At 37.9% G+C, this 22,063-nt stretch overlaps 3 protein-coding genes and 1 long non-coding RNA gene across 4 annotated transcripts; 2 read left to right on the top strand and 2 right to left on the bottom strand.

Annotated features, from left to right (window-relative positions):
* The first annotated feature begins 6,566 nt into the window (after positions 1–6,566).
* Positions 6,567–11,768, top strand: LOC103928150 (leucine-rich repeat receptor protein kinase HPCA1-like). Its single transcript, XM_048564239.1, has 19 exons — positions 6,567–6,725; positions 6,973–7,096; positions 7,189–7,260; positions 7,477–7,551; positions 7,648–7,719; positions 7,822–7,983; positions 8,075–8,149; positions 8,231–8,302; positions 8,395–8,466; positions 8,564–8,632; positions 8,759–8,833; positions 8,977–9,048; positions 9,138–9,275; positions 9,360–9,847; positions 9,971–10,113; positions 10,239–10,367; positions 10,461–10,680; positions 10,792–11,027; positions 11,128–11,768. Exons 1-19 carry the CDS (start codon positions 6,635–6,637, stop codon positions 11,479–11,481), a joined length of 2,739 nt encoding a protein of 912 aa, XP_048420196.1. The 5' UTR covers positions 6,567–6,634; the 3' UTR covers positions 11,482–11,768.
* A 173-nt stretch (positions 11,769–11,941) lies between these two features.
* LOC103928129 lies at positions 11,942–14,728 on the bottom strand. The gene is made up of 4 exons (XM_009337147.3): positions 14,199–14,728; positions 12,934–13,062; positions 12,555–12,739; positions 11,942–12,472 (listed from the first exon to the last, which is right to left on the bottom strand). Exons 1-4 carry the CDS (start codon positions 14,400–14,402, stop codon positions 12,076–12,078), a joined length of 915 nt encoding a protein of 304 aa, XP_009335422.1. The 5' UTR covers positions 14,403–14,728; the 3' UTR covers positions 11,942–12,075.
* Positions 14,729–16,866: 2,138 nt separating this feature from the next.
* Positions 16,867–19,087, top strand: LOC103928131 (40S ribosomal protein S8). The gene is made up of 5 exons (XM_009337148.3): positions 16,867–16,996; positions 17,175–17,247; positions 17,846–18,179; positions 18,495–18,673; positions 18,841–19,087. The coding sequence occupies exons 1-5, from the start codon at positions 16,993–16,995 to the stop codon at positions 18,917–18,919; spliced, it is 669 nt and encodes a 222-aa protein (XP_009335423.1). The 5' UTR covers positions 16,867–16,992; the 3' UTR covers positions 18,920–19,087.
* Positions 19,088–20,720: 1,633 nt separating this feature from the next.
* LOC103928132 lies at positions 20,721–21,714 on the bottom strand. Its single transcript, XR_664298.3, has 2 exons — positions 21,406–21,714; positions 20,721–21,140 (listed from the first exon to the last, which is right to left on the bottom strand). It is a non-coding gene; the product is annotated as an uncharacterized LOC103928132 (long non-coding RNA).
* Positions 21,715–22,063: the final 349 nt, after the last annotated feature.

The raw sequence follows: 22,063 nt of genomic DNA, 5'->3' as shown, positions 1-22,063 counted from the left end.
TCAAAACGTTTGTCGACAAGGGTAAGAGAACAGTACCACCACTTGCTATCCCTATATTTGTCGACTTTCATCTTTTATGGCAAGGCAAACCTGAAGAAAATGCCCAACTCTTTCTCACCTCTGAGGGCGCACTCCCAGCAAAGCCTTTCGAAACACTCACTTCTTTCTTCTTCCCCAAAGATGATACCAGATGCCTGGAGTACAGATGACCCAGGAGGAAGCAGCACAACAAATACATGTGCTGATTCATTCACCGCTTCTTCAAAAGCAAAGGTATCTCATATCATCAAGGTCAAAAGCAAAAGTATCCCATATCATGCTCTTTCCCTGTCTTTTCCTTTGTCTTTGTTATTAATCGCATAGCAAAGTGAAAGAAGCAATCAGCCGGCACTTGGAGTCTATCTAGACTCTATTCCCTGGTTGCTTACCTAGCTTTGCTGAGCTATCCTCTAACCCTCTTCAATACGAATTGGAGAGATTGAACAAAGAAACAGATAAGAGAAGGAAGCTCAGACCTTCGGGGGAGACCAAAGGAAGCCTGCTGCCCAGTTCAAGAGTAGCACAAAGGAAAATCAACGATGGGAGCAGCGCAGTTCAAGAGTAAGCCTGTGGAATCACAAAGATCCAAGCCTCACTGCAATCACCAAGGAGAAGATGGAACAAACACTCCATAACCAGATTTGCATCTCTAAACTCTTCTCTTTGTTAGATACATTCTGCCATGTTTAGTATGTTTAATTGCTGTTTATATGTTTGTTTGTGTTTAGTGTGGTTTTTAACATTGAGGACAATGTTTGATTTAAGTGTGGGGGAGTTACTAAAGTGTTTTGATGCAAATTCGTAGGGTTTTATCCACCATAACTTCAAATGTTGTTTCTTGCTGTTTTTAAGTGTGTTTAGTGTGTTTTGACTTAAAAATTCGAAAATCACATAAAAATTTGAAAAACATGTTTTGAAAAGCCTAAAAAGAGTGTTTTGAGTCGTTTTTGTGTCGTAGGTCACCTTCCAACACAATGATAAGGATTTGGTTTCTAATTGCATGACTGTTGAAAAAAGTTATAAACATGGAAAAAAGTTAGATTTACTCTTGGTATATGCTTGGTTATGGTTATAATGTATGACTTCACATGCAATCATAAAAAATAAAAATTAGTTATGTAACATGCTTGAAGGAAGGAACTCAAACAAACGCTACAACCCTGAGAGACTTGAGCCTATAACGTTCTTTGGAGAGTATAATCTGTGATTTCTTGTTTTCTAAAGTTGTTGCATGATCTCATTATTCTTTGCTTGGTTACTACTTAGAAGGCGTTTCATCATATAGTTCCAAATGCTAGAACTCATGCCCATTTCATTCAAAGCATGTTATTGATTTACATAACATATTCAAGATGAAGTTGTGTAATTGCCACCATAGCCAAATAACCTCACTTCCCATATTTCGTATATGTTGTAAGTTTTACCCCCGTTGAGCTTTGTTTAGCCTTTATTCTTTGCCAACCCACATTATCCTCACCTAGCCTAGTTTAGGACAATCCACACCTTTGTTCTTAGAAGATAGTGAGCATGACTTAAATGAATTCCTTTTGAGTTACATTATGCAAGAAAATGAGTGTGGGAGAAGGAATGCTTGTTCTTAAGTATGTTTTGAATTTCAAAAGAAAAGAAAAACAGAAAAGAAAAGAAAGAAAGAAAGAAAAAAAGAGCTTGAAAAATGAAAGAATGAGTGATTGAAGTAAGGGCTCAAAACACCAATTCTGGCCCTAAATTGTCTCCCTTTTTGTTCCAAAGTTGAGTTTTTCATTCAAAAGTGAATTCTAAGTTGATTCAATTGCCTTGCTCACTATTTCTTTAAGAACCTTTGTTTTCCATATCCCTTCTTTGTTATCCACACACCCCAAGCCCCATTACAACCCGTGACTTCAATCTTGAGTGTTATGTGTTTCAATTTGTGGAGTTTGAACTTGGTATGAGCATATGGTGTCACTGGTTCTCGCGTCTAAGTAGTAGCATTCCATTCATGAGATCATAATCTAAACATGCTTATTAACTCCAAAAATTGCGTTCTTTGTGATACATATATGTAAGTGTTCGTTTTCATGTTTACATCAATCTTCTCACATATGACTAGATTAGGGTGTGTAGTTAGAAAATCTGAGTGAAAATTGAGTGCATATCTTGTAAGGAATTGAGCAAATTCTCTAAGGCATGTTACTACATTCAAAACATGGTTTTAAATGCTTAATTGTGAACTAGTATGTGGTGACTATGATTAAGAATGTACTTAAGGGTAAAGATGGCTAAATTCTGTGGGAATAATAATTTTTAACTTGTCATGTGCATTGGAAATCCCAGAAACGATTGTTGGAAGGTGTAGGTTGTGTTTTACGTGTTTAGTGTCGTTTTGTTTATTTGTTTTTATTCTGTTTTGCTCGAGGACTAGCAAAAGATAAGTGTGGGGGAGTTTGATAGGAGCATATTTAGGCGACTTACTTAGCTTGTTTTCGTGCATCTATGTTGTTAATTCATAGTTGTTTTAGTAGTTTAAGCCATTTTCGTGTGTTTTTAGGTTCATATGGCTAAGGAAGCAAAAAGATGCATTTTGGAGCATTTTGGAGCAAAATTGGGCTTGGAATGGATAGCATATGATTGGAGCCAAAGTGTTGGACGAATTTGAAGGCCTTGTATTCATTTTGGACATAAAACAAAGGGCCTAGCCCATTCTCTCTTAAACCAACCCCAAGGCCATGCATTTCCTTCCAATTCCAAATCCCACAATCACTTCAAAAGCCATGCAAAGAACCATCCATTCCATAAAAAACAATCCATCAATTCACATGCAAAACCACCATTAACACACATGCACCCAAACAAAGCCAACCTAGCTAACCCTACATGCATTCTTTATGCAACTCTTCATCATTCCACCATTCATTCTTTATTCCACAAACAAGTCACATGCATTTCCACCTTCCTACTTCATCATTTCACCACATTCTCCCTCTTTAACTCATTTCATTATTCATTCACTTTGCATTCATTCAATTCCACCCCACATGCACCCTTTATTCTTCATCATTGCAACCATGGCACATTTACACCAACAAAACAACTCACATGCCATGGCCTACTCATATTCTCATTTCCTTTCCAACATCTCACATGCATTTCCACCTTCCTACTTCATCATTTCACCACATTTTCCCTTTTATTTCCACATGCAATTCTTCATCATTGCAACCACAAACACCTTAAACAAATAGCCATATACATCTCCACTCCTCCTATAAATACCCTTGCATTCATTCATTCAAAAATCATCTCATTCACAACACAACAACACACCACAAACACATTCCTTTCTCCCTTAGAATCCAAAAACCATCTTCCATTTCCACCAATCCTCATCCATTTCCATAATTCCCCAACACTTCCATCCCCCCAACCAACCTATCCTTAAACCTTGTGCTACAACAACAAGGAAGAGAAGAGTGCCTAAACGTTCATACAATTCAAGTTTTGAGTTGTTGGAATGTTTAGGTGTTTCTTTGATTTCAAAGTTTCATTTTAATTCTCTTTGTTTTGTACGTATGAGAAATGGAAGAAAAGAGTGCTTAAACGTTCATACAATTCAAAGTTTTGAGTTGTTGGAATGTTTAGGTGTTTCTTTGATTTCAAAGTTATGAGGAACTAAACCCCCCTTAGCTAGGGGGTGATTCGAAATATATGTTTATGCTTGCAATATGATTTGATTACTTTTAATTACGTTTCATAAGTTGTGAATTCAATTTGTTTAACTATTTGATTGATATCCTATTTATGTATGTTTATTAAGAATGAACGCTTAATTTTCATGCATGAATTTGACGCTAGAATATAAGTAAGTTTCACGTAATAGTTATGAACTTATATTCACAAGTAGTGGAGGTTGCTTATAAACAATCGCGTTAAACAAATTCTTGGCATAAGTTTCATGCAATCATAGTAACGAATGCCTCGTCAACACTTATAGTTTTCATGATGCTTAATGATTCTTGCTTGTATCTCTATTATGCAATTCATGTAGGGAACTTGTGAGGAATGCTTTGGGTTGTCGTATGCAATCATCCAATTCATTAACTTAAGGAAAACTTGACGGTTAATTTAAGCGGACCTAATTAACCCGGGGCGTTGAGAATTCATGGTTTAGAGAAAAGCAATTAGAAATCGTTTTGTATGCAAGTATAACATGTGTGGAGATAAACCCCTTGGCTAGCATCCATTCATTCCATTTCATCAATTTCATATTTACATTCTGTCTAGTTTATTAACTTGTTTCGTTATTTCAATTTTCGTCAAACCTCAATCCCCCTTTTTGCTTTAATGTTCAATTTAGTTAGAAATCAATTTAGTTTGTGTTTTTAAAGCATTTTGAGTCTTTTGGTTTGTCTTAGTGTTTTAACGTTTAGTTTCACATTCTTTGAGTCTAGTTTAGTGTTTTATATTGTTTTTACGTTTTGAGTCAGTTTCCAAGAGATTAACAATCCCTCCTAATCCCCGGTCCAGAACGATCCCTACTTACGTACTTACTACAATTAACAAAAAGAGGGTTTAATTTGAGTGTCAAGTAATTCTCGCATCAAGCCTACATGGGTGCGGTTGAACGAATCCTTTGCTAACTGAAGTCCGCACCAGGTGGAGGCATCATGTTTTCGAAGAATTGACATTTTCAAGTGGACGGTCATACTGATGGGAATGGGCGGGAAATAGAGTTATGGTGAAAGGAGTATGTGAATTATTATGGCTTCAGCAGTTATTTATAGAACTTGGGTACCCACCAACATCTGGATCAAATCTATTATGAGACAATAAATCGGCCATTGATATTTTGAATAATCCAGTTCAACATGATCGGGACATGTGGAAGTGGATAGACATATTCTTAAGGAGAAGTTAGATGCAAATATTATTCAATTTCCTTTTGTAAAATATGAAGATTAGTTGGCAAACATCCTGACAAAAACCATTGCAAGTCAAGTCTTCTACTACTCACTTGACAAGTTGGGTATGAATCCTCACGTGGTACACGACCAAATTTCAACTAACAAAGACCACTATTAGAGGTTGGTTGGGCGATTATTCTACCTAACTCACAGTAGACACGACATTGTGTAAGTAGTGAGTGTTGTAAGCCAGTTTGTGCACTCTCTAAGAGAAGCCTACATGGGTGCGGTTGAACGAATCATTTGCTAACTGAAGTCCGCACCAGGTGGAGGCATCATGTTTTCGAAGAATTGACATTTTCAAGTGGACGGTCATACTGATGGGAATGGGCGGGAAATAGAGTTATGGTGAAAGGAGTATGTGAATTATTATGGCTTCAGCAGTTATTTATAGAACTTGGGTACCCACCAACATCTGGATCAAATCTATTATGAGACAATAAATCGGCCCTTGATATTTTGAATAATCCAGTTCAACATGATCGGGACATGTGGAAGTGGATAGACATATTCTTAAGGAGAAGTTAGATGCAAATATTATTCAATTTCCTTTTGGAAAATATGAAGATTAGTTGGCAAACATCCTGACAAAAACCATTGCAAGTCAAGTCTTCTACTACTCACTTGACAAGTTGGGTATGAATCCTCACGTGGTACACGACCAAATTTCAACTAACAAAGACCACTATTAGAGGTTGGTTGGGCGATTATTCTACCTAACTCACAGTAGACACGACATTGTGTAAGCAGTGAGTGTTGTAAGCCAGTTTGTGCACTCTCTAAGAGAAGCCTACATGGGTGCGGTTGAACGAATCCTTTGCTAACTGAAGTCCGCACCAGGTGGAGGCATCATGTTTTCGAAGAATTGACATTTTCAAGTGGACGGTCATACTGATGGGAATGGGCGGGAAATAGAGTTATGGTGAAAGGAGTATGTGAATTATTATGGCTTTCAGCAGTTATTTATAGAACTTGGGTACCCACCAACATCTGGATCAAATCTATTATGAGACAATAAATCGGCCATTGATATTTTGAATAATCCAGTTCAACATGATCGGGACATGTGGAAGTGGATAGACATATTCTTAAGGAGAAGTTAGATGCAAATATTATTCAATTTCCTTTTGTAAAATATGAAGATTAGTTGGCAAACATCCTGACAAAAACCATTGCAAGTCAAGTCTTCTACTACTCACTTGACAAGTTGGGTATGAATCCTCACGTGGGACCCAATCCCTGCACGCGGGGTCAAGGGAACCCACCCATCACGTGGTAGTACAGTATGGGCCCGCTTCCTGACTCTAATAGCATGTAGAAAATAGAGAGACGAGCCATAATGCCCACTTCCAACAACACCGATATTTTCCCCAACTTGGTAATTACTACCTGCACAATCCGTTAGGTGTGGGGTTTTATCACAAAACGTTTCGGTGTTAGTTAGAGTGGGGTTAGGATATTTAAACTATTACTTTTCTTTTTGTATGACCAATGTGGGATTCAACAATTTATTTCCCGTTTGAGGACGTAGGGTGAATATTATTGTATATTCATACCTTGTAAGTCGAGTCTGTACTATATATATCTGCCTTCCTTATGAGAAGAATAATATCAAGAACTGAAAGCCAAATAAGGCCTGAATTAGCAAAGGGATGGATCGAACTCGAGCCACTGATCATGTGTTTCCCCTGCTTGTGTTGATCCCTTTCTTTGTTATTGCAGTAGAGGCAAACAATCAGGAATGTAAGATTTATCCAACTGCTACGTCCTTTATGTAACTGCTTCTTCTCCATTAAATGGGCAGAACTCGTTCGCGGCATTCAAAAGTTTGGATCATAGTTAGACTTGTAGAGTAGTTCATAACCATTCCTTCTGTGATGATTATGGACTTATCAATATGACAGTGAATGAAACTTAGTAGTACGGTATAATAGATTGATAGATCCATAGATTGCGGTTCGAGCATTGAACTGTGTTAAATTCTATGCAGATGTCCCTATGAAGATTCTCATGGATGAGTGGAACATAAGGCCAACCAGTTGGGTGGGTTCAGGTCCTTGTGGTGACGGCAGCTGGGAAGGTATTACGTGCACAAATTCGCATGTAACCTCCATGTAAGTTTTTGCCTGTTTCCACCATTTTCGTTGCTTCTGGAGTTGCTTAATTTTCTTCCATTTTCGGATAACATTGGCTTCTTTAATTTCAGAGCATTGGCAGATATGGCTTTGACAGGCTCTCTTCCCAGCGATATCGAGCAGTTATCTGAGCTTGAGGTTCTGTACGTCTTCAATCTGATTCTCCGCATTGCATTTTACATAATTATGATACTTCACTTGCAACTAATATGTGAACCAAAATATCCAGGATTTTTCTTTCAAAGCGTTTTAATCGTTACTGAAATTACTTTAGCTTTCACTTCATTATTTGATTCATTTCTTGGTTATAGATTTCTCATTAGTCTTTTGTAACTCTTTTCTCACCCTTTTTCATATAGGAATCTGTCTTTTAACAGGGGCCTGAAGGGACCGCTTCCGGCATCAATTGGAAAGTTGACGAAACTAGTATACTTGTAAAATAGAATTACCGGTTTCTTCACTTTAGTAATTTTTGGTATGTGATTATTCATCCACCTAACTACCTTGTTGCTTTCTTCTTTGCATGTCAGAAACCTGGTTGGTTGCAGTTTCTCCGGTCGAATTCCGGACACTATGGGATCTCTAAAGCAGCTCTCTTATCTGTAAGCCTTCCTCTCCCTCTCGCCCTTGATCATTCCAAACTAGGCGTTTAAACAGGCCAATATCCTACAACACTGCAACTCTTCATTTATATCCTGCTGCAGATCTTTGAAAAACAATAGCTTCAGTGGCTGGATTCCGCCTTCCATTGGTAATATGGCCAATCTTTCCTTTCTGGACCTTTCTGACAACCAACTTCAGGGATCAATCCCAGTATCTAACAGGACTGCACCCGGTCTTGATATGTTACATAAGGCGAGGCACTTGTACGTCAATTCTAGTTAACCCTGAGCTGACTAATCTTTTGCCTACCTTGGATTTGTGCCCCTCTGATTCTTTTTTACACTTCAAATACAGTCATTTTCAAAATAATCAGCTCTCGGGTGCAATTCCCCCTCGACTTTTCAGCTCAAAGATGGTGCTGCTACATGTGTAAGTTTTCTTCACCTGAAAATCTCAATTGGTAAGAGAAAAACATTACCTTATCTGCTTTGAGTACTTTTGTCTGTGCAGGATTTTTGACCGAAATAATCTAACTGGTGCCATTCCTTCCACGCTCGGACATGTGCAGACACTGCAGGCGGTGTGAGTATTTCATATTCACAAGAGATTTATACCAAGAGACTCCTAAGTTGTGGCTTGTATCTAGTTGTACTGAATATCTTGTTCTGGTACAGAATCCTTGATAGGAATTCCTTAAATGGGTCCGTTCCCTCAAGCCTCAGCAATCTTACAAACTTGGCCGAACTGTAAGAAAACGGCGTACCAGACAAAGAATTTTCACTTTCAAACATGTTGTTTGGATTTCACTTTACTAAAGAGAGACTAATGGTAATATGTTTTCAGGCACTTGTCCAACAATCAGCTGACTGGCCGCATGCCAAACCTTACTAGCTTGAATGGCCTGAACTATGTGTAAGTGCAACATTACTGATTTTTTCAAGCTCGATCTAAAAGATGTTACGCTTTATGAATTTCATCACTTTTTCCCATGACTAAAAATTGTTACAATCATATGTATTCCATATCATTGATCTGCAGGGATATGAGCAACAATACTTTTGCTGCAACAGATGTTCCTACTTGGTTTTCGACATTGCAGAATTTGACAACATTGTATGTTTCATTCCTCCTCAATATACCCCTGTGTGTGTGTTTGCGTGTATCTGGATGCAGTTTGAGTTCGAGTATATGTTATTCCACTTGAAATATCACAGTAAATGCTCTGAATTAATGTACCTGTCAATCCTGTATGGCAGAATGATGGAGAACACGGGACTTCAGGGAGAAGTTCCTCCGGCCTTATTCAGCCTTTCCAGTTTGGAGACTGTGTGAGTGCCATACTGATCTCTAATAGCACCTAGCTTAAGTGTAAAGTGGTTGTAAAGTGATTATCAATCTAACCTGTGGGCTGTTGCAGGTTACTGAGGAACAACAAAATCAACGGTTTACTGGATCTTGGAACCATTTCTAGCAACGGTTTGCAACGAATTGATCTGGAGAAGAACTTCATTACCGACCTTACACGAAGTGATGGAGGATCCAACTATACATTGATGTAAGCTATAGTTCTCATACATCGAATATCAATGTCCAATTGTTTGTCAAACTGTCATGATTAATGGTCCGTTATCTTTTGCAGCCTCGTTGATAATCCAATTTGTGAGGGAACAAGCATGGCAAATAACTACTGCACTGTTTCTCCAACCAGTTCCCCAATTTCACCGCCACCAAGTAACTGTACGCAAGTTGCTTGTAGTCCGGGGCAGGTTTCTTCCCCCAACTGTAAATGTGCATATCCCTACACAGGAACTCTAAACTTCATATTTGTTTCTTTCTCCAACTTGGAAAACTTCAGTTATTTCACAGCTCTTCAGGAATCTCTCCTAAAAACCCTTCGGTCCTATAACCTTCCTGTGGATTCAGTTGCTGTTAGTAATCCTTCCTGGGACTCCTCTTATCACCTTAAACTCTACATAGAAATCTTCCCGGCTGGCCAAGACCGCTTCAACAAAACTGGATCTTCAGCCATTGCGTCCATGATTAGCAACCAGACTCTGGCGGGGGCGCATCCAAGTTATTATGGACCCTTCTCTTTTTTTTTCCCTTATGACAACCCGAAATCAGGAGGTAAGTCTGAAAGTCACTCTGAACTTAGAAATACTAGTTGCACTTCTGCTTTAAAAGTTGGCAATGTTAACTCGATCTGATAACTGACGACACGTCTCTCTTTTCATTTCTCATGATTTTGAGGTGTGCTGCAATCAAGCAAAGGCTTGATAATTGGTGCAGCAGTTGGTGGTTCCGCACTTGTGTTATTGTTAGCCCTTCTAGGGTTTTATGCTCTCCACCTAAAGAGACAAGCAAATGATCAATGGAGCAGGTCAATGCCTTTGGTAAGATGTTGTTCATCGATAACTCAAAAAGGCGGTAGAGAAAAAATTATAACAGACTCAACACATTATGCTTCATCATAAGGCAGTAAGCTTAGTTATTGTTTTTCTGTCTACGAATTCTGCAGACCGGGACTTATAGCAGTGCTAGATCTCCGGACCTAAAAGGAGCACGGTTGTTCTCTTTTGAAGAGCTTAGGAAATACAGCAACGGTTTTTCAGACGCTAATGATGTTGGATCTGGTGGTTATGGAAAGGTTAACTCCTAAACCCTACACAGTTACAAAATGTAACTTACAAAAATACTGCTAGATAGTGACAATATGACATCATTCGGTAACATTTTATAGGTGTATCGCGGAGTTCTTCCTTCAGGCCAAATGGTTGCAATTAAAAGATCTAACAGGGAATCCATGCAGGGAGGGCCTGAGTTTAAAGCTGAGGTTGAGCTTCTATCAAGAGTACATCATAAGAATCTTGTCAGCCTTGTTGGTTTTTGTTTGGAGCAAGGTGAACAAATCTTGGTATATGAGTATGTTCCGAATGGCGATTTATTTGGAATTCTTTCAGGTATTCAATTCATTTCTTCATCTTCAAATCTAAATAGGACCTCGAAGCTCCAACTGTTTTGTTCAATTTTGTCTCGTGTGAGAATGATCGATTAGAGAATTCTGAATGCAGGGAGGTCAGGAATCAGGCTGGACTGGATGAGGAGACTTAAAGTAATTCTTGGTGCGGCAAGAGGTCTGGCCTATCTTCATGAACACGCAAACCCTCCCATTATACACCGCGACATTAAATCAAACAACATATTGCTCGATAAAGATTTAACAGCAAAAGTTGCAGATTTTGGTCTCTCCAAGTCTATGCCTGACAGTGGAACAGATCACATAAGTACTCAAGTTAAAGGGACACTGGTAAGTTAAAAAATTTATCAACTCGAGTACAAGTATTGCATCTTTGTACAAAATATCACGGTATCATCCTAACTGAGGTCGATTATCTCTGCTGGTGTAGGGCTACTTGGATCCCGAGTATTACATGACTCAACAGTTGACTGAGAAAAGTGACGTTTATAGCTTCGGTGTGGTAATGTTGGAGCTGATAACTGCTAGAAGGCCAATAGAGCAAGGGAAGTATATAGTGAGAGTGGTGCAGATGGCAATGGATAACACAAAATCTCTGTACAACCTTCATCAAGTTCTTGACCCGGCTATGGGTTCGGGAACAGATCTGAAAGGTTTGGAAATATTTGTTGATTTGGCGATGCTGTGCGTAGAAGAACAGCAGGATAAACGCCCTAGAATGGGGGAAGTGGTGAGAGAGATCGAGAACATAATGCAGCTTGCTGGTTTGAACACTGGTGATTAATCAGCGTCCAGTTCACCAAGTTATGACTACACAAATATGGATGGTTTGCTGCCGTCCTCAAGGCAGCCAAGTTCTTGATTATAGTCCGGGATTACATATCGGTTTATGTTACCGCCCTCTTGCAGACGTTGGTAAATCATTTCATGTTTCAGCTCTCTTGTAGACGTGCGTTAGGTCAATTAATCAATGTAATGTGCTCGCCCTCTTGCACACGAGTTCAAATCCCCATCCCTGTAAATTACTTTAGTTTAGAGTAGAATAATTACGTTGTCATCTTATTTTCCAAATTTCTCTTCACCCTCGAAGAAAAAGAACCAGGTTTAAACTTCACACTCGATGAAGGGTAACATAGTTACTTCGTGATTACGCAGCTTGACTTATTTGCCGCTGGACCAACTGCCAACGTCGACTCTTACTTGCATCTCGACTCTTACTTGCGAAATCCGCATTCAACTACGACTGAGGAAAATGGAAATCTAAATTCAGGCAGTGAACAATATTTCCGCACGCAAGTGTGATTAAGTTACAACAGATTTTGAGACCATTGCTTGAATGGAAAAGGCATTCTACAGACAACCACTTCAACTGCAAATCTCATTGAGACAATTTTCCGCTTGCACTTTCCAATTCGTTGTCATGCCTTCCTTTCTCGCTAAGAGGTAAGTCGTAAAACTCTGACAAATAAGCCAAAGCCTCTGAGTTACTGTCACAAACCTTCCAAAGTGATGAAAGCTCTCCCTTGGAGAGGGTACCCCAGTCCTCACAATCATCAAGGAAGTTTAGTAGCTTTGAATAGAATGAGTCGTAGTTCATCAACAAGAACGGAACTGGAAGCTTTGACCCAATTCGTTCTAGCTGAATCAGTGCTAATATCTCAAAAACTTCATCGAGAGTACCAATCCCACCAGGGAGAGCAACAACAGCTGTCCGTTCGGAACTACTGCTTCTAACTACAGCATCTACCAAACCATGCTTCCTAGCAGAGAAAAACCTGCAAGTATGAAGCAGTTATACAATTTGGCAGCAGTTCTAAAATGCACTTATGAACTTTCTAACAAATAATTATATCTTTCCTGCATGTGAGATACACTTCTGATGGTAGGTAGGGATGATAATTTGATGCTGTCCATTCGCCAGCTTCTTTACCAATCTTAAATCCACCAACCGATTTTCCTGCACGCAAAGCACCTTTAGTAGCAGCATCCATTAGCCCCGGACCAGCCCCCGTCCATGAAGTACATCCCAGAAGATTTGCAATCTGCTCGGAAGATGTGCGGAAATACAAATTTAATGAAGTAGACTACTGAGCATATTAAATTCCATAATGCATTTGGTGTTTTAAAGCTAAGGTTCCTATCCTGCAATCTCGTTGCCTTTAAATTGATGCTCGTAAAAACTTTTTACATGAAGGGGTGATTTGTAGGGAAATCGAGGTAGGAAAAAGTTACTCACCTCTGTACTTAACTCTAGCGTTTTCGAATAATGTGAATGATCAGGTCCCATCCTTGAAGAACCCAGATACACGACTCCTCTCCCAAGTCTGTGTATCAGTTCATAACATCGTTGTATCTCTTTCCTCACCTTTCAACGATAAACAAATATTAGGAAATAAGCTCTTAAAGGCTTCAATTCATTCTGTCAATTAAAGCTTAAACCAGCAACTATTCAATTTAAACAAGCAATAACAGTAAAGAGCAAGACAACTGGGATAAGATATCGTCTGGTAACAAAAGAACGGCTTCGCACGCTATGCTAAAATTTGTTAAATAAAAGATCAATTTGCAATGAAACATTGCTCTCCCAAGTGTATCAGTAAATTCAAAGCATTGCAATTTATTCCCAGTCAGAAGATAAAGCTAATAACCCAGTAATGATTCGGTTGAAACAAAGTATTCATAATTTCATAGTAAGCAATACTCCTGGAACACAGATAATGCCTCCCTACACACAACTAGTAGTAAAAGCAGGGGAACGTTTTCGGATACGCAGTACTAAAACAAATTACACAAAAGATCAAATTCTCAGCAGACGTAGTTGAGAATTTGAGTGACAAAATAACTTGGTAACAACAGAATCGTTGCCAATGTTTTCGGATACACTCAAAAGCTCAGTTCAAACTGTATCGAATTCCCTGGTGTAATCTATATCTAGAAAAAACATTCGACCAAAAGCATTCCTTACTAATGCGATTCGTGGAAGCTCACTGCAATTTACAATTACACTATTTTACTCCTATCTAACATCAAATTTCCTTTTAAAATGCTTATCAAGATTTGTCCAAAAAAATCTACAAACACACAATTTACTACTGTTGCCAATTCATAATCCGGAAGGAAAAAATCGAACAACAAGTGTATGTATGTGTGTGTGTACATATATATATATATATATTTTTTTTTTTTTTTTGAAGGAAACGATAGTGGATTTCATTCATGAAACAGTGAGACAGAGAAACAAAGGAATTATACAATAGGGGAAGCATCCGCAACTAGTAGATCAGTGATTATACTAGGGGGAGACCCCATCCATTCAACACAATGTTCCACAGAAAGACCGAGACGAGCTAATCTATGACCGAGACGAGCTAATCTATGGCCGCTGAATTGGCTTGACGGCGAACGTGGGTGATGGAAGCTTCAGTGACTGCCGGAGCCAGCGATTTGATGTCCTCAATTAATTCATACTTCATACAAATGATTAGGATCATAACAACGTACCTCATTTGGGCTTGTTCTTTCATCAAAGTCAGGTAATTCATACTTGCTCGACTTGATTCTTCCATGGTAGGACCTCGACCTTGAGAGCTCGAAACCAATGGTGGGTCTCTCTCTTTCCCTGAAAGATTGAATCTTCAAAGTCCTTTCGTAAGAATTTCTTACTAAAATATGAGAGCCCACTGATCCCAGGACCGAAAACCCCATTCTCAAATCTTCCAAATGCTTTGAAGAATGATTTGATGGATGATATTTGGATGGATTCAATGTGGGTTATGTATTGTTGACTCAAATTATCAGTATTTCAATACAGAAAATTGGTAGAAAGAGAATGCAAAAACAAAACAGAAGAACGAAACGCATATGTTTATGCTTTCACAATCTGCATATGTATGTGGAACCTTTCGAGAGGGAAGGGGAATAGGGTTCTACTTCCAACTGTCCAAGTCGCTTCGATATATACAAGCAAGCAAGTTGGGATTTGTTTAAGATAAATGCAGAAGGCTATGAAAAGGAATATGAAAAACCAGAGGAGGGATGATGGGAAAAATGTAAAAGGAATTAAAAAAAAAAAAGAGAAATTAGGTTTACATATTTTCTTTTCTACTTCTTTGATTAAAATCTTATTTATTTTTATTTTTTGATCAAGGTCCTTGATATTAATAGTATCATTAATTATTTCAACAATTAAATATTTTTTATTTCAAAATATATTCATTTAATGTTAAAAATGTTACAATTAGTATATTTATATTTATGGTTAAATTTTTTATCATATATTTTTAGTTTTAGTTTATACCCATTTTTAATTTGCAACCATTTTTTAATTTGTACCAATTTTCTTTTTCAGTTTTAATTTGTACCCATATATTAATTTCTTTTTGTGCCCATATTTTATAAAGTTTTATTTGTATTTGTACCCATATTTTTTTATTTATTTGTACCCATTTTTAATTTTACTAAATGTACCCATGCTAATTATATGTACCATTCATGTAACTTTTTCCAAAATTTTAATCTTAAAATGTACTCATTCTTAAATATACCAATTTGTTATATGTAAAATGTACCCTTATATATATATATATTATCTATTCAATTTTTTTTCGAATCCATTTTTAAACTTATATGGGTACATTCTTTTTTCTTTGATTTGAGAATATATCCATGTTAAGTTTAATCGAAGAAATTTACTAATTTTATTAAGCCTAATATCTTTTTTTTTTTTTTTTTTTTTTTGTGATTTTGAATAATGTACCCATGTTTTCATACAATAATTTTGTTATTAATTTTGATGAATGTACCAATGTTTATATATATATATATAGACACACACACACACAATAGTATATTTATATTTTAATATTTTTAATCCCACAAATTATGGTTTTTTATTTAAAATCTCATTAATATAAACAACTATAAATTTCAATTTTTAATTTAAAAAATATAGTAACGTACATATAAATAAATTATCACATTAATTTCAGGGACTTGGATAAAAAATTGAAAATCAACAAGGTTTCAGTCAAAGAATATTCATAGTTAGGGACCGCATCCAAAGTCTCCTTAAAAATAATAAAAAAATAAAAAAAGCAAAAGAGAAATTTTATTCGGGCTCAAAATTTGTATCGTAAATTCAACTTTGTGGTAAATAGAGGTGTGAATGTCTAGAGTAATAGACAACTAAATATGATTGCAGTTTTATAATGTTAGAGAATGTCTCGGTAAGATTAAGGTTAAAAACACGGACAACCAAATATGACCAAGAAATAATAAATAAAAAAACCTATATATAAAGAGGTATTTGCATCATTGAAGAAAACTATCCTGTAAAACCCCATAAGGTGGTAAAGGGAGGATATTAGGAGAAGCAGAGTGAAGATTCTCATGCAGTCTTCAGGGAGTCGGATGAGGGGAGACCTTCACGATAGAGAAAAAAAATAAGGAGGAAATGAAACAAAGAGGAAAGAAAGAAGAGATATGCACGAGAAAATATCCATGAGCCATGCTAGGCAGAAGAGGGAAAATAATGAAAATTATTTTGTACTCTTATTATTTTATATAATGAAAGAAAATATTATTACTGCCCCATGGATGTAGGCACACTTACCGAACTTCGTAAATATTATGTCTTATTTACTTTATATTTCAGTGCACATATATACTCAATTTCACAATATTATTTTATTTTGAAATCTGTGTTTTATCCCACATACAAAAAGAGTTTAAAAAGACAGGAAAAAAACGAAAAAGAAATCCAGTCAAAGCCACCTTTGACGTTGACCCTACCTCTCCACTTTACATCACTTTTTTGTATAAGCGTTTTTAATAAGCTATTTTTTTTTTTTTTTAAACACCGCAATCTCAAACCAACCTTCCATCAAAGAAGACTAAACTTCATGTAAAAGTGTTGTTTAAAAAAAAAAAAAACTTAATGTAAAGTGGGTTTGAGCTCTTCCGGTCCATGAAAAAGATCTAAACATCACTTCAACCCAAACTTAATCTGGACCAGTTTACAAAACAAAAAAAAGAAAAAAAAAAAAAAAAAAAAAAAAAACAAAAACCCTAGTCTAGACCGGGAGGTACAGATTCTCGGAAAGGGCCAATCCAAAGTCGCCCAAAGTAAAGAGTTAGTTTGGGCCCGGTAATACCACCAGAACACTGAGGACAATATAGTAATTTGATATATTACGTTTGTGCTAAAAACCTAGCTCCCCTTCCACTTCACTTCTCTCACAAAACCCTAGCCGCGTTGCCGCAGACTCCTGGAGCAGAAGAACCCTAGACCTCCAAAATGGGTACCCTCTCTCATCCTCTTACTTTCTACATCTCGTATCCATTTTTTGTTTTTTCTACTTCGTTTCCGTGATGGGTACCCCTGAGCTTGTTCATCTGAAGTTTTGATTTTTTTAATTTTTTGATATCGCATTTGTGAAATGTGATGCTAAATCTTGAGTTTTTGTGTGATTTTTGTAGGTATTTCTCGAGATTCCATGCACAAGAGACGTGCCACTGGAGGCAAGAAGAAGGCTTGGAGGAAGAAGCGAAAGTAATATTTCTTTCTTTTGTTTTGATTTGAGCTGCTCTTTTTTTTTTTTTTTTTTTTTGTTCAAGTTGTTATCTGAGATATCTTCCTTTTGAATAATGTGCTTCTCCTGTTTATTTGATGAATGAATTCAATGATTTGTTTGTTCTTTTGAAGAAATTAATCCCGTTTCCTGTATTTTGAATACCCCTTCGTTTGTTTTTTATTCGATTTTTGTAATCTGGTGATTTAAGGAGATTTATAACTGCATATGTTGAAAGAATTTTGATTGCTTTGCAATTTGTGAACTTCTTGTTTCTGGCAAATAATTCACTGTCATGTGCCTCCACTTGCTCGAAGGGGTTGCCGTAATTTGTATGTACTACGGCACCAACCCTCCATTTCTTAGATTGTGACCAGTGTTGTTTAACTTTATTTATGAACTTCTGTGTGCAAGTATTTCGCAGATTATTGTAAACACAAGTTCTGTACTGCTCGTTGGTTTAGATTTATTTAATTGTTTAGATTAGTATTGACAATGAATTCTCACATTTGGAAATTGATGTTACTTTAAAGCCTTGATGATTTTGGAATTGATTTAGTTTTCACTTCTTGTTTGCAGGTACGAGCTCGGTAGGCAACCTGCTAACACCAAGTTGTCAAGCAACAAGACTGTGAGGAGGATCAGGGTTCGAGGTGGAAATGTTAAGTGGCGTGCTTTGAGGCTTGACACTGGAAATTTCTCTTGGGGTAGCGAGGCTGTGACCCGCAAAACCCGTCTTCTTGATGTTGTGTACAATGCATCTAACAATGAGTTGGTCCGTACTCAAACTCTGGTGAAGAGTGCCATTGTTCAGGTTGATGCAGCACCATTCAAGCAGTGGTACCTCCAGCACTATGGAGTTGAAATTGGCCGCAAGAAGAAAACTGCTGCCGCTGCAAAGAAAGAAGCAGAGGTAGGACTTTTATTTTTTTTTTCTCCAATGATTTAAGTTTTCTATGTGTGTTATCACTGGACTTGTCCTTTGTGTTTTACATATTTGTCGAATTTTTATTGTTTTTGCATCTGGAGGAAATATAATGGTTTATACATTGTTTTGATGTGTTCACATGGTGGAAACAATTATATTTGGTGTACGCTATGCACGCTCATAACAAATTGATTCGAAGATGTATATATGCATGTTTGTACTCTTTGAGATGGAGGAGCGGAATGTTGTCAAGAACAGTAGAATTTACGGTCCCTGATGCCATGTTTTGTGATCGTATAGGATGGTGAGGCACCTGCTGCTGCTGCTGAGGAGGCAAAGAAGAGCAACCATGTAGCCAGAAAGCTGGAGAAGCGTCAACAGACTCGCACCTTGGACCAGCATATTGAAGAACAATTTGGCGGTGGTCGTCTGTTGGCTTGTATTTCATCACGACCTGGTCAGTGTGGCCGTTGCGATGGGTAAGTGACTTTATCTTCCTGTGTTTTTTCAACTTAGTCTATCGTAGGTGCTTTACTAGTTTATTTGCAGTTATGCTAGAGTTGGAAGCATGGATGTAACGGTTGATTTTCGTTTCTTGTTGCAAAGTTTAGTATAATCATATTTGTTCTTATGTAATGCTTTACAGATATATCTTGGAGGGCAGAGAGCTGGAGTTCTACATGAAGAAGCTCCAGAGGAAGAAGGGGAAGGGAGCTGCTGCTTAAATTTTGGTTACCTGAACTCAGTAATTGTAGACTCAGAGTATGTCAGTTGTTTCGTCGTTTCCTACTCTGTAAGGTATTGCACTTTATTTCAGTTTGAAGTTGCAACTGGCTTTACCCCAAACAATGTTTTTATGGTTGAATGCTTAATCAGTAATCCTATTTTTGCAATCGTAAACGCTTACTATTTGGATGTGTCGAGTGATTTGTGGAGCAGTAGTTTGATTAATTTTCTCGTGAATATTTCTTGCATTTTGCCACTAATTATGCTCGTCACCAAAAAATACATTTTTATCTACCCACCCTCAAGCATCAAGGCCAAAGGTTTGTGTGATTTTATATAGTTTTTCTCTGTGGCCTAGCCCGCCTCTCACGAGGCCCTACTGAGTATCAGGTGCTCTAGTGCGTTCTAAAAATGGTCTATCGACCCAATGTCCACCCCTATATTAGGCGTTCATGTCCAGACGTCTGCCTAAGACAATAAGGTCTTGTTTGGCAGCACGTATAAGGGATCGGATAGAATAATTAATATGGTTTTGGGTGTTTGGTGCAATTATGTACTAAATAGTACCCGTGTTACTTATACTGGATCCCCATATTTCTCCGGTGTATGCCCATTTATTTATCCTTCTAAAAACCTTTGTATTATTAGTCGGGTCCATCCGTTTCGCTCCATTGCTCTCGTTCTCTCGCATTGTTCTGCAAGCTCGCTGCCGTTGCCATCGCCAATCCCAGATTTTTCTTTTTTTTTAATTTCTCCTCATTTTCTTTTCCTTCGTCTTCTCTCTCTCTCCTCACACCCACTTTCGAAGCAATGGCGGAAAGAAGAAGAGCTAATTCTCAACAGGGTCTCTCTCAAAGAACCCCAAATCAACTCGGTTCGAAAGTAAATCACGATGCTTTCATCTTCTTCTTCCTCTTTCACTCCACGGCCTTCGCCCTCCTCTTCAGTTCCTTGTCGCGGCACCCGCACAGGTTCGCATGCCGCTGGTCCTGGATCCCGTTGCTCTGCTTATCACTGGGTATCATTTGGGCGATGGGGTATAAAACCGACACAAAAGGGTAACTGGAGAAGAAAGGGTTGGAGTTTGATTTGTTAAAGGTGGTCGACACGCAAATTGGTTGTAGAGTGCTTTGTTAAAGGGTTGGAGGAAATTGGTTGCAGAACTTTTGTTCTGCGATTTTTAATTTTGGGGATTTTTTTGTCAAATTAATTTGGGGAATTTACATTTGATGGGAAAGATTTCATCTGTGGGCTTTTTATTTGAATAGGTTAGAACCGTGGATATGATGGAATCTGGCGGCAGTGATTGAAGGGAGTGATGGAATTGCTGTTGTTGCCCTCCCCTTCCTCAGATTCAAATCTGCAATTTATGCAAGAACAACGAATGGGTCTTTCTATTTAAACATTCCGGTCATTAGTTTGATACTGCACCAAACATCCGACTAATTTAGTCAGTACTATTCGATGCATAAATTATCCTATCCGACTAAAATAATCAATACAGTCCAAGCTGCCAAACGAGACCTTGTGTTCGACGCTCCTGTAGGGTGGGCACTAGGCACGAGTGTGTGGGTGTGTGGGGTGTTTTGTATGAGGTCAGATTGCCATGTGGTTCGAGTTTGTACCTTAGAATTTCTCCTTTGTTAGAGCCTCTTTTCGAGAGAACAATGGACCATATTGTTCCGAACCTTAACTAAACTACGAGGAGGGGTGATTCGAATTTGGATGCACATAGTGCAGCACACTCTAGCCAACTGGCTAAATCCAGTTTTGCACTTGCATTTTCTTCAGTTATGAGAGTTTGTGTATTCATCCTTGTTATAACTTGTAATACTGATACAAATGTTGAGCAACCAAAACAACCACAAAAACAGTTGGATGTTCATCCCTGAAAGAGTTCCCAGTTCCCACGAGGGATGGATCATAAATTCACAACTCAAAACTTTTCCCACCCCAACAGAATACGATCCGAAAACCGAACTGATATCTGGAAACCATGCGTGTTGTATCATTTGCTGCCGTACTTCTGTTTCAGCCTCTCTCTCACAAATTCATTTCGAGCTTTGGTTCGAGCTTGTTGAGGAGCAACGTTGACATACGAGAGATGCGCACCGAAACCAAAAAGAGCAGCGGCAGAAACGAAACACCCAACCGTCATTGCCAACCTCTTGGGGGTGGAGGGAAAGCAAACCACCATCTTCTTCCGCAAATTGCTGTATGCTTTTGAATAAGGAAAAGGCATAGAATTTATCAGAAAACCCACATGAAAGAATGAGTTTTCAGACCAAATAATTGAGTGCGGCATTTCATCATACAGTTGGAAGGCATTTATCAAGTACCACAAATTGTTGGTTTAGAGATGCATGATTATGTTTGATAAGTCGATTTAGGTTAAGCTAAAAGCGGATAACAAAGTAATTAGAGACGACTGAGTAGCTAAGTACGAGCCTGCTAGCTATTGCGTTTAGGCGAAGCGAAACCATACCTGACAAGGTTGAGCTTTTAAAACCCAGCGGCAAGAAGCGAGTTGGAGACGGAGGGAAGAGCATGGAAGAAATTGGGCCACTATATTGGGTCTCGCAGCTCGCTTGATAATTAATTTGTTTTAGTTAAAAAATGTGTCTAAAAGAATGAGGAATTACCGCTTGTAGTGCATATTAGTGATATTATTCTTTATTTGTAAGTGAGAGAAGCATCTTCAGTAGAGTTTCTAAATAGGGACAATCACCAAACATCTTTAGTAGAGTCCCTAAATAGGGACAATCACTGTATAAAATGGGTATAAAACAAATATAGGGACAAAATGAATCTCCAATGGATTAGAAAGAGGCCACTGAATATTAAGGTTTAGTAGCATTCCTCTTCACTTGTAGGTAAGAAGTCTTAGGTTCAGTTCTCGCCAAAGGCAAATTTGAACCACATTATTGTTAGCCCATTGTGAGGCTTAATCAGTAATCCTATTAGTATATCCTTCACTCCCTTAGTATAGATAATATTGTTTGCTTAACCAATGGATTGGAAATTGGATATATAGTGTATGTCCTCATATACAGGGACAACCTTGAGTGGAAAAGGAACCTACAATGTTGATTGAAGTTTAATTAATTAAAAAAAGATTAACATAAACCAAAAAATTTGCACCT

Source organism: the organism of the source record quoted next, unplaced genomic scaffold (assembly GCF_019419815.1).
Source record: "Pyrus x bretschneideri cultivar Hongxiangsu unplaced genomic scaffold, Pyrus_bretschneideri_v1 Contig38, whole genome shotgun sequence".
In the NCBI taxonomy this organism is placed as follows: domain Eukaryota; kingdom Viridiplantae; phylum Streptophyta; class Magnoliopsida; order Rosales; family Rosaceae; genus Pyrus; species Pyrus x bretschneideri.
Note: the sequence above shows the minus strand (reverse complement) of the source record. Positions and strands in the feature narration are given on the sequence as shown.